This window comes from Corvus cornix, chromosome 2 (assembly GCF_000738735.6).
Source record: "Corvus cornix cornix isolate S_Up_H32 chromosome 2, ASM73873v5, whole genome shotgun sequence".
Lineage (NCBI taxonomy): Eukaryota > Metazoa > Chordata > Aves > Passeriformes > Corvidae > Corvus > Corvus cornix.
In genome coordinates this window covers 21956408-21968881 of record NC_046333.1, presented here as the reverse complement: position 1 = coordinate 21968881, position 12474 = coordinate 21956408, and the positions used below count along the sequence as shown (strand labels likewise).

The 12474-nt window shown below is 39.3% G+C and overlaps 1 protein-coding gene across 3 annotated transcripts in view; it reads right to left on the bottom strand.

Annotated features, from left to right (window-relative positions):
- Nucleotides 1-9659, bottom strand: part of PDE1C (phosphodiesterase 1C) — a 342008-nt gene extending 332349 nt beyond the window's left edge. Inside the window, exon 1 of one of the 3 annotated variants that reach the window (XM_039548746.1) lies at nucleotides 9375-9659. In XM_039548746.1, the coding sequence (XP_039404680.1) occupies nucleotides 9375-9459 (85 nt within the window). In that variant the 5' untranslated portion in view covers nucleotides 9460-9659. The remainder of the gene's footprint in view (nucleotides 1-9374) is intronic. The other 2 variants (XM_039548747.1, XM_010398574.4) reach the window with 2 other exon arrangements.
- Nucleotides 9660-12474: the final 2815 nt, after the last annotated feature.

Below are 12474 nucleotides of genomic sequence, written 5' to 3'. Positions count from 1 at the left end.
CATGCTCCCCCTATGCAAAGACTGCAATAATCAACAGCCTGGACTGATTTCTGTGGCAGTTCATAAAGACAAGCATTTCAGGCTTGTTGATTTACTAAAAAAGAAACATGGCTAACCTGAGAGAAAAATTTTTATCCCTTTAGTTAGATATAATTCTGTACTACAATGAACAGATTGTGTAAATGCTGAGCTACTATTTGTATTAACTATTGCTATTTTCCTGTAATAAAGTGAGCTTTGAACACACTTTCAGGTACCGGGAAGCATGGCTGAGATAGTTAACTATAAGTCAAATCCACATTTCTGGTAGCAGGCTCTGTCTACATTTTCTCTCACTGGGTCTATAGCAAAAGCAAAAAAGAAAAGAAGACCCACTGTCTCTGATTTCAGTTGTTTGTATCAGACAAAGAGATGACTGGGAAAGGAAATAGGCACTTCTGTGTTTTCTTTCTCAAGAGATAAACTCACTATTTTCATATTTACATAATTTGCATATGATTTGCAATTTTTTTTTCCCAGCATCCTATTTTAATTTTTATTCTGTATGCACCCCTGGGATCATCACTTTGTCCACTCAGGTTTTCATCAGATATCTTCTTATATGTGGACAGGTCCTACTCTGCAGAACAGAAGCATGCTGCAAGCTCTGTCTCTCAGATCCTAGGAGAGTTCACTTTAAAGGAACTTCAAAACATGCAGTCTCTGGAAGTTTTATTTACAAAATACTTGTGTTTACAAGGCAATAATCCCATTGTTTTCAATAGGGACTAATTATACACCATTTCCTTTGCCCTTCTATTTTATTCTGCAGTCCCAGGGGATCCAGATTTAGCCTTATGGCTGTGAGTGGGACTTCTCAGGAAGTTCTTCTGATGCCTGCTCTCCCTCCTTTCCTGGACAGGAAGGGGCCTCAGGCATTATCCAAGCCCAGAGGTGACCCAGAGCACACCTAGATAACACTTGAGGAAGCATCTGCCAGGAAGCCCACACCTTGTTCTGTGTTTCCCTTGGAGGAAACATACCTATTTCTGAGCACATAATTTTTCCCATTCCTTTTTTCCAACATATCACTTCTGATGTTTCCCCATGACATTCAAAAAGCAAAGGGGACAAACAAATTAAACAAGGAAGGCAATTAAGTGTGAATGATGCCTTTACAAATCCTCTATTTGGATCTTCTATAAATACCAGGTCTTCTCTGAATTTTACCCTTGGGCATTTGTAATTCTCCTAAATTTTTGTACAATTACTGCATAGTTTCTTTATCCTTCTGTTCCCATAAAGTCCAACAAATATACACATGCCATATAGGAGAACTGCAAGGACCTTACCCACATACATGTGGAAGAAACAAGTAAAATTTGATTTTTGAATGCTTTGACTCCTAATAATGATTGACTCTCAATACTAAAAGAGAAAGGATATGCAACATGAATCCAGTGTCCTTATCCTCATCTTCAATGGCTATAAATCTACTTTAAGTCCTTGAATTAAGAACTGAGTTAAGTGGTACTGAGTGAGCAAGTTGTCTACCCTCTCCCCTTTCCCAATACACTTGGCAGGTTTCATCACTCTGCACAACAGTGAGGAGGAGTGGGGTGATTGAAAAGGGTGCTAAATCAACAGACATAAAACATATCATCATGCAGCAGCCGCAGCAAGATACCAACCGTGCACTGCCATTTAATGGAAAGAGATGATGTTTGCACCTAAGGAAAATTTTCAGGGGACTGATTGCAGCTGCTATGACAACAAGAGGGAGGATGTGACATAATGACCTAATGACTGTTTCATGTTGTTCCAGTGAACCACTCTACTCAGCAGCTGGGAAGCCAGTAGAGACTTCATTAAGTGCATCTGTTCAGTAATTACTGCAACCTTCCCTGCACCACGACTCTAACGTTCCATGCACTCATAGCACAGAGCTGTTGGATGTAATCATAAGGGTTCGTTTCTCAGTCCTAAAAATTTCAAAGCCTGTAGCTATTAGAAATCTGGCATTGAGTTTCAGCAGGTTTGTTAGACACAAGCTCTGTCACCTGGCAAGGAGAAATAAGGAGCAAAATCATATCAGCATAACCTTGATGAAGTCTTGCAAGGAAGCCATGGAAAACCTGCATGATTTGCCTGCCTTATATGTAGGGCAGTTCCTTTTCTAACATAGAGCAACTTTCACTTCAACTGGAAAAGACCAGGACAGATCCTTTGCTCATTTAAATCACTGCAGTTCTCCTGACTGCAGTAGAATGATGAATATTTACTGCTGGTCAGGATTCTGCCTCTTGATTTGATTTGCACTAGTACACAAATAAGTGAATGTTACGTCAAGGAGCCTTTTGCTTTCTTAATCATACAAAGCTACAGAACTAGGAAAAATGAGCTTGTATTTACACTACATCAAGACAATGGACCAATTACTAGAGCACAAGGGTTTAAAACAGAAAATTTGCAGCAAAAACACAAATCCCAAAAGACAATTTGACAGCTCCTAGACTTTGATCCTCAGCAGGAGGAGGAGGAGGAGGCAGACCTCTAGCTTTTGACATGGGAGAAGGAACTGTCTTGAGAGAAGGTTCTCCCTGTCAGAGCCTGCCTGCTCAGTAACAGGCCTGGCTGCCTGCCTGCAACTGAGCTCAAAAGGCGCAGAAGAAGTCATGCCTCTATTTCTTTTGAAATTTAGGGATTCTAGAAAATCTGAATTTTGAAATTAATATCTTTGCATCAATTCAGAAGGCACTGGAAGCAGGAATAATTGGCCAAAGACCAGAAGGAAAAAAAACCAGAGGCAATGTTATTTCTCACCACGGTAAAAATGGGCCCCTCCTTGTAGGGAGTAACCATCATTTGTCGTCTGTGAAAGAGGCCTGACTGCATTTCCTTTCCTTTCTTTCCGGCACAAAGAGAATAAGTGTCCTGTCTCCAGCCAGGTGTCTCCACCTTCTGCCCTATTTGCACCTTCTGTTTGAGGTTCTGCTGCCTCACAAGCCCAGTTTTCATAGCCACTTCACATTAGTGAATCTAATTCCCAACACATTGAGGAATTCAGACCATTCAGTGACAAAGTCCTGCAGATAGATTCAGAGGTGACAAAGCACCAAAACCTGGACACATGTAATTTGCCAATCTTACAAAAAAAAAAAAACCCCACAAGTAATTAATTAAAGGAACACTTCCTTACAGTAATGATAGTGAGTTTATCCATTAACATCTCTTCTTACCCAGAACTCCCATGTATGGAGCTTAATTTCAGAGAATGGGGATGCCCATTCACTCAAATCAAAACATGCAGCAAAGGTTTTACTTTAGCAGCTTCCCTGAAATATAAAATCAAGGGGAGGAAGGGAAATAGCACTTTTGATGTGACCCTGTCACAGGGCCCTGCAATCTTTTGGGAGCTGCTTCTGAGCCTGTTGTGTAACTCTGCCTGGTAACCTCTTGAAAACTGACAGTTAAGGGAATAACCCCAAATGCCGTGTTTCTGGATGCCAAGATACAGGCAGCAGAGCACGGATGTGAACAGCAGGTAGCAGTGATAAGGCAGAACATTCACAGAGGCAAATGGGCAGAGGTCCAAAACACATTGCCAGACTTTTAGGCACACTACAGTAGACTGCAAGAACTATTACTAGGTTACAGCAGTAACCTGTGGCAGTCTTTACTTAGGTTACAGCAATATACCCCAGCAAAATCAAAGACGTAAATTTAGTATCCAGACCCTGTAGATGCCATAGTATCACCATAGAATCAAAAAAGCATAGGAGCTGGAATGGGCCTTAAAAATCATGTAGTCCCAAAATCCCCTGCCATGGGCAGGGACACCTGTCACTAGACCAGGCCGCTCAAGGCCCTATCCAACCTGGCTTTGAACAATGCCAAGGTTGGGGCATCCACAACCTCCCTGGGCAACCTGTTTCAGTGTGTGACCATTCTCACCTTTTATAAAATCTGCTACAGTTGAAGTACCAACAGCCAGAATTAATATTGCCCATCACTGTGGCAGTGACCATCCACCCCAGACAAAGGGCCAGCTGGCTAACTCACCCATAGGCATGCAGATATGCAGATACCTTTCAGGTGTCTTTTCGGACAAAGCAGACAGAGACAAAACTGGTTAAAACTAAAATACCAATCGGAAGTGAAGGGACCAGGAAAATACTCATACAACTTTAGAGCTTTAGTCCACAACCTATTTGCTGCCAGCTTCAGGGATAGGGCTGTGTTGGAAGTTAATTTTAATTCCTTATAGTCTTACAACTACATCAGAATTCCTTAAACCACATCAAAAAACGCACATCCTATTGCAAGCTTAGTATTTGTATTATAATAATAAACCCAGATTTTCCCATTACAAGCTTTCAGACTACACTGTTTACACTGAAATCATCAGTGCTTCCTATCAGATCTTACTGAGAAAAAATGCTCTCACTAAGGTTTATCAGGAGAAGAGTAAAAGAAAATTTTAAAACACCAATGTTTTTGGAGTTTCATTGTTTTTTGAACCTTTTGATTTATGTTAACAAAAAAAAATGACAAGGAGAGGCTACAGCCCACAAGACAAGTGGTGGCTAGGCACTCTCCCTTCACCTTTTTGGCCAAGGACACTGTTTGCGTGCAGGCAGAGATAACTCCCCTTCTCCCTGAAAGTGGACAGACCACACAGACAGGTATTTCTCCCAGCCTTCCTTTGAAGTCTGAAAGCTATGACACATATGCAGAATAAGAGATTTGTCAGCACCTTCTAATTACACTATGATTTCATTCAAAACGACATTTTTATTATAAGCAACTGAGGGCAGAATTGAAGTATATCTCCATGAAAATGCAGTGTGTGTGCCTGCAGGTGTCTTCTCCTGATACCTGCCTCATTTGTGGGTTTGCAAAGGTGTCCTTGACAAAAAGGTGCTTCTAAAGTTATCTGTCAGGGCTGTTCTACATGTGACATTGAAATGGATGTTGAAATGGGTTCCAAGTAGGGAACTGCAACATGAGAAAATTCCAGACACATTAAGAAAACTACATTTTTAAAGAATTATTTCAAAATAGGGCCCAAAATCACCACAAAACAAAACTCAGGGCTTCCATAGTAACTGGAGGGAAAGCTTTTACATGCAAAATGTGTAACAGAGTGTTTTCATGAAGAAAGTTACCTACAAGATTAATAAAGAACTGCTGTGAGCCAGACTAAGTGTTTCAGTGCCACTTCGTTCCTCTCCAACAACACCTAAGTTACAGAACTCTGTAACTCCTCACCACTTCATTCCATAAATCTATTTTTAAAAATTTATTTTATACATTGGAAAGGACAAACAGTGTTGCCAGCTGTTTCTGGATATAAAAAGCAGAAAGTTGAAGTTTTACTGAACTTAAGCTCTTAGTCATAGAAATTTAATAAATGCAGAAGGAAGACATCTTCTTGTTAATACTTGTGTTTATCGTTTTCCCAGGTTTAAAGACAGTGGACCAGCCCCTAGTAAGTCAATTACAACAGCAAGTAACACTTACTGGCATTCTGAGTTAATAGTCTCTCATTTGCACAGCAATGATGAGACAATCCACAGGGGAAAAAAGGCCTTAACTTCATCTCTGCTATGTTTTAGTGGAGGAAAACTTCGCCAAAGTCAAACAAGAGCTCAAATACAGTATCTTGTTTATATAAAACTTCATGTACTCTGAAATTTGGTGACATAAACCATGTCAAATAAAGATCTTGAAGTCTTCATCTGAGATAGATTGAACTTTCTAGAGCAAACTAAATTGTATGATTCCTGTTCTTGAATAGTCCCACTAAATGGCTCACACTGTGGCTCCAATATAGACCCTTTACATCAACTACCAGTGCAAGAAGACTGTAAAAGTGGAATACTCAAAATCTTTAGTGGGCCAGCGCACCTCAATCCTCCTCAGAGTCTCTGTTGAAACAGTTGTATCTAGAGGAAAAGGATTTGCAACTACCTTGTTTCTTCATACAGAAGAAAGCTATGTGGTGTTGTCATACATTTGCCCTTCTGGTATGGTACAACCCTCTCTTCTGCATGGACCTGTAAAGCCCTTGGGAAGTGTGGAGTTCTTACAGCCCTCGTGTCCCAACACCAATGTAAGCAGCTAAGGTGAAATTTAGAGCAGTTGAGAAGCTGCTCTAGGTTGCTCTGCTCTGTAAGCAGATGCTGGCCAACTCCAGAGACACAAGGGTATCTAACTACAGGCCTTCAGTAAGCTGCTCTTCTTGCACCAAGCTTCTTCTTTGCCCTTATACTTTCATGATCGATGTCAGGCCCAGGTCTTTCATTAATTTTCATTAAAATTTTCATTAAGTCTCATTGTCAGTAATCAGTTTTCAAAACATTGTGAAGATCATAATTTCTTAGCAGTTAGTATAAATGTGAATCAATGCAAAATATTTTCTCTTCATAGTGCCATTTAGGTTGGAAAAGACCTTTAAGATCATTGAGACCAATTGCAAACTGCACAATGCCAAGTACACCAAAAGAAGCAGTGGAATGACCAAACATCCTTCTTTGGTGCTCTCAACCATGCAGTTGGAGGTGATGGTAGTGAAGATGAAAGTTACAGTTATTACCACACTTCCCTTCTAATAGTACAGATATTTCATCATGGATCTAACCAAACTCCCAGTCTGTTGTTCCCACTCTGTCTAGAACAGAGTTGGACAACAATTTGAAAATGTCGCATGATAACTGGTATGATTCATTTTGCACCCAAAGGGAAGATATTTTCTCTCAAACTAATATTTCTTTGTTCCTCAAGGGTATCAGCCTTCTCTTTCAGATAGTACTACAGTAGCAGATGCAGCAGCTCAACATTTCCCAAGAACTTTTTAAAAATTGTCAGAATACAAAAACCAGAATTCTCTTCTGATGGGGAAAAAGACATTTAAGCCCATACCTGACACACTAATGTCGCTGTAGGATTTCTTGGATAGATTTATCTTCTTCAGTATAACGATCAATAAATACATGAATCATTTAGGTCTGTCCACCATACAGTGCTGGTAATACTACATAGCGTGTTTACAAAGTTTTTACAGTTATGTGATTCAGTACGATGCACACTTGCCCAGATATAAAAATAAATGTTATATAATACCCAGATCATAGATCAATACACCATGTGCATCAAATACAGATGCACATCACAGAAGATAGCACAGGAGCTGCAATGCAACAACTGTCCTAAGAAGCAGAAAAAACCTGAGTCTTGCTTTAAGACAATTTAAAATTAAAGGACACTCTAAAATGAGTTCTCCTCCTTTGTTTTAACCAATCCCTTTCCACCAATAAGGAGAAACGAAATACAAGTAGATATAAGTGAAAAAATAACAGTTTACTAACAAGCAAAACTCGGAGCCACTGGTGTGTTGTGGGTGGAGAGAAACAGTCTCCCGGAATCCACATGGAGTGGCCCAGTGAGGGACCAGCTCAAGTTTGCACTGCCAATAAAGTTTGCCAAGTTCACTCTGAAACAGTTTGATTGCAGAAATGCAGTTTTTCTGGGTGGCTACTGTTGCAAGCCCAGAACTACTTCCTCCTCCCCCTGAAACAACTTCTGCCTTAAGCGACATGCCACCACACAAAAGAGAATCCAAAAGGGAAGCCTCTGCCCACGCTATCTCAGCTTTAAGGCAAAAGCCAAGAAGTGAGGCAAGAGACAAGAAAACAAGCCAAAAGGTGAAAAAAGCGGACTCTGCCTGTGTGCTCCAATCTTTTTAAGTGTACCACACCTGCCTGCCCTGTGATTCCAGTTCCAGACGTGCCACTGAACCTTAAAGAGATAGTAACAATTTTTGGGCATGGATAGATATGAAATACAATACCATTTTTGATTACCCAAGACAGCCTTCAGTTCTAAACCCTGAGTCATTTGATCCTAAAATTGGTCCAGTTGTCTTGTGAGCATGAGCAGCATAAAAACAGCAGAGCAACAAACTCAGAAATCCTGTTGGTTTGTTCCTGAATAAAAATAAAATTTTTTTAAAAAAATTTAAAAAAATTAATTTAAAAAAAACACCAAAGAAAATGTTCATCCACCAGGCTGACACAAACTGATAAAAACCCACTACTAGTAATTATGGCGAGAGAGGAAGAGATTAAGATAGGGGGTGCAAAAGAAAGCATATTGGAAGAACCTGTGGAGGGCTTCCCCATTAAATTTCAAAAGTAGCACTTGCCCAGCAGTTTTGCCTTTAAAGTGCTACATGAACATTAACAGATAGTTAAGATACCTTAACTATGTAAATATATTTTAATGAAACATATATTTCCATCTCCAATTTTTTTCAGCAAGCTTAATGTTTGCATAATGTTAATGATTGCAAAACAAATTCTCCATGAATCAGAGGACTAAACAGGTATGTCCTTCCACACCAATAAAAGCTTGTATCCCTCATTATTAGATGAGATTCTGGCCCAATTATGTTAGTATCGTCTAGGAAAAACTTTCCTGATTTCACAATGGCAAGGAAGTGGAATCTCTGTCTTCTTAAAGGTATTCAACAAGATTTTGTATTGATTATTACAAGTAAGTTATCCATATATTTTTACTTGGATTGAATCTAAAATGGGATGTAAGCTTGCTTTGCTTCTAAGTTCTATATGGATTTGTATAGGGGTACATAATATTTACACATACCCTAGTAAGATAAGCAATTGTAACAAACCAGTCTACTCAGAGAATCCTCAAATTTTGTGTACCAAGTCTATTGGAAAAAGCCCTTTCACTTTCAGAAGCCTCACTTTTCCCTAAGACAGCAAACATAAACATGAAACAGCACTCTCCAAACAACTACAGCAATCCATCCTAAAATTCCTAACCTTTCCTCACATTTCTCATTGCCTCAGCAATTTACTTCTTGTGTTTGAGAGCTGTTACATATATATCTTTGTGCAAAGCAAGAAATTACAAAAGATTATAGAATTTGAAAACACTGGCTAAGTAAACAATATAATATTGCAAAGAAAGCCAAGGCTCCCAAGGATGACATTCTGGGCTCACAGGAAGGAAATGCAGCTGGCAAGCGGGAAACCTGCAATCCTGGAGCCCAGGTTTTACTGAGGTAAGGCTCCAAAACAAAAGTACTGCAAACATCTTGGTGAACTTGTGCCAAAACCCAGCAAAAGGATGTAGAGTGGTTGTGTATCAAAGGCAAGTTTCTTAGGCAGAAGAAAATACAGAAGATGGACTGCAAAACCAATGCAGGCAAAAATTGCAGGGCATCTGTACATTTTAGAGGCATATATTGACAAACAGCAGTTGACAACAGCTGTCTTTTACCTGTACTTACTGGAACTACTAAGAAAGACAGGAAAGAAAGAGAAGAAAGAAAATAAATGAAAGAAGACAAATTAAATGAGGCTTACCAATTGTAAAGCTATAGCCATCAATACTGAATGTAGCACTCCGGCATTTTTTTAATGCTTCCTTTCTGCTACGTGGGTCTGTCATGATCCTGCCAGCTTGTACTTTCAGCAGCTGCCCTTCTCTCCCTCGTGGAAACAGAGCACTCGAGCTCACCCTTAGCTGCCTGTGACAGCACACACACCAAACCTCACATCTTCTTACAGGGAGCCAGATCTGAGCGGCATGCACCCAAGAATTTTCTCCTCCCCCCTCTTCTCAACTCTCATTGGTAAGTTACCTACCTGCCTGCTCAGAGTTTAACTGGTTAGAGGCTCCCCTATCAAAACCAGCAGTCAATTAGTGCAAGACTACCAAGTCAATAAGCCAGCTGTAGCTGTCAAATCTCTGTGTAGGAGGTAGCATACAAAAAAAAGGTAAAGGGTTAGATTTTGCTGTTATCTACCCACTGACGCTCCCTGTATTCCCTGCTATGCTGTAACCAGTTTCTGTGGCTCCTCTTACTCATGGGAATTTGACTTGCAGCAAATTGTGCTCAGATTTCAGCTCTTCAAATAGAAGCAGCCTGTTTTAATAATTCAAAATATAATGAATCAACCCAAATACAGTACACCATCAGTCATCTGCTACTTATGTAAAGAGCAAGTCTCTAGAAACCCAACTGAGAGCAAAGAACTAGAGATTATCAGTAAAGAAGAATATGGGAAAACAACATGTAATTTAGCAGTAATGTTGATAAATTGAGCAAAATGTTCACGCATGAGCACGCACACAAAACCGTCTTCCAAACTCTTTCTCCTCCTTTTTGTTTATCACATGGTTTGCAAACTCATCTCTGTAGTTTTTTTACCTAGTAATGTTTGGAAATGTTGACTCAGAGCACGTGCAAGCAATCCACTGAAAAAGGCAGACAAATCCTAAGAACAGACAAAATTTAGAGTCAAGGCTGGCAAAGTTTTCACAGAAGGCCAGCAGCAAGCTCAAGTTTTATGAGTACGCATCTAAGAAAACACTGTCAACATCTTAATGATTCCAGTACACATAAATCTGTGCAATTCTCTCTTCTCTTGTAATATGTATTAAAACTATAACTGTGCTATTGAAATGTTCAAATTTTTTATGTTCCCAAGAATAAACATAAATTCCACATAAATGCATCAAGTTTTGCATTGGTCTGGATAGAAACCCCTTGGAAACACTAAGTTTCAAGAAAACTACCACCAAAATAATAGCCAGGACACAGTTTACTAAAAGCTTGCTCAATGCACACCTAAAGGTTTACAAAATATCAGCAAATGTGGTCATGTTTAAAGTACAAACCTCCACCCTACCTTGGTTTCTCAACAAAAGCTGAAGTCAGCTGGAAATGCTGCACTTTTAAAATCCCCTCTCTTCAAAGGATGGAAGAGAATCACTACTGAAGTCCAGCTGTTAATTTAAATTCCACTTAGTTCTACCATAGTGGAGAGCCTAAGCCAAACAGAGCTTTTTTTTGTTAACTTTTATTATTTATTTGGATGTTCAATAATATAAGACAAGTTCATTAAGAAAACAGCTTCTAGCAACGAGGGTTTGTTGGGCTTTTTTAATACGTCATTGTTTTGAAACAAAACCAACTACTTACATATAACATTTCCAACACCTGCACCTGCAATTATTTTTGACATCAAAAGTATAGGCAATAGTTCCAGAATTTAAAAGAGTTGCTGCTCTTTATGGACACTCTATAGCTACTGCAGTGAAGATTGTTCATGCAGTTTACTGAAATCCATCATGTAGGTGCCTCCCCAAAATAATGTAGGAAAATAATCCAAGTATAAAATATTTCTAAGGAATTATTTTATCTGGCACTGGTCTTATAGATCATATAAGACAGCAAAAGCATAGAGAATGATTCATACTATATTTAGAAAGCAGAAAGTTAAACGTTACCTAAATGAAAGGGAAGGAACCTTAACAGTTTCAATATTTTGGAGCTATCAGGTTTGGGTTTCTTTTAAATTTAATTATTTGCTGACACCATTTTTCTTCTTATACCATAGAACATTTATTCATAAAGAAAAATTGTGGGAAGATACCAGCAATGATTTGATGAAGTTTCAGTCAAGTTTCTAAGCTGGAGGAGAAATGTTCTTCCAAAAAATAGGCAGGTGGAGACAGTCCTGCTTCCTCCTTGGCTTTGGACCATGTACTCATGCAGGAAGCAGGAGAATTATATTAGCATTTCTCTTCTCAGGAGAGTATCCAGACCACCAAGCTACTGCTGCGCTCCTCATTTCTGAGCTCCATCACTGATGTTTCAGCCACTTTGTACAGATTGCCGGAGAAAAAATGACCTGGCCATTCAGTGGCTGAGCACTCTGGAGCTACCTTACAATACTTGTTCAAGGCCCAACTAATACTAATTCCAACAATTGGAGTAGTTTGATAAGCTCATTTAGGTCAAAGTGAATATTTACACCACAAAGAATAAAGACAATCACTCAGGAGGGTAAAGTGATCAAACAAGCTTAGAAGCCAGATTTTCCATACTGCTGGAGAGGGCCCTTAACTGGCTGGTTGCGGAGGGATGCTCTCTCCATTCAAAACTCCAGAGGTAATCACATTGGGGTGAAAAGATAAAGGTTTTGACCTGCAAGTTTTCCAATAAGAAAACAGTTTCTTCCCAACTCTAGTTAAAATTTAATCCAGCTGCTCAAAGAATTACCAAGTTGTATCAGAAACTTGATACCTGATCCTATCTGATTCTTTGCATTTTGCTGTTCAGGTCTTGGCTAGATTTCAAGTCTGCATTTACATCCTGATATGCCAAACAATTCCTACAGATTCATTCAGCGTATAGTACATTTTTTTACCTTCCCCTGCCAGGAAGTACCAATATAGATCACCAGACTAGTCTTGTGGCTGCAGTTCACTGCCATGTAGACCAATAGATGTGTCATTTGTAAACCACCTGGACATCCTTTGAGGTAGAAAGCACAGTGTAAATTATTATTATTGCTGAAAAAGACCACAGTATATGCGATAACTTTTGATTTGGCAGCCCATAAAACAGCAGTTACTTTGATATTTTGCCTTTACTTTCCTATGTGTAGAAGAGTT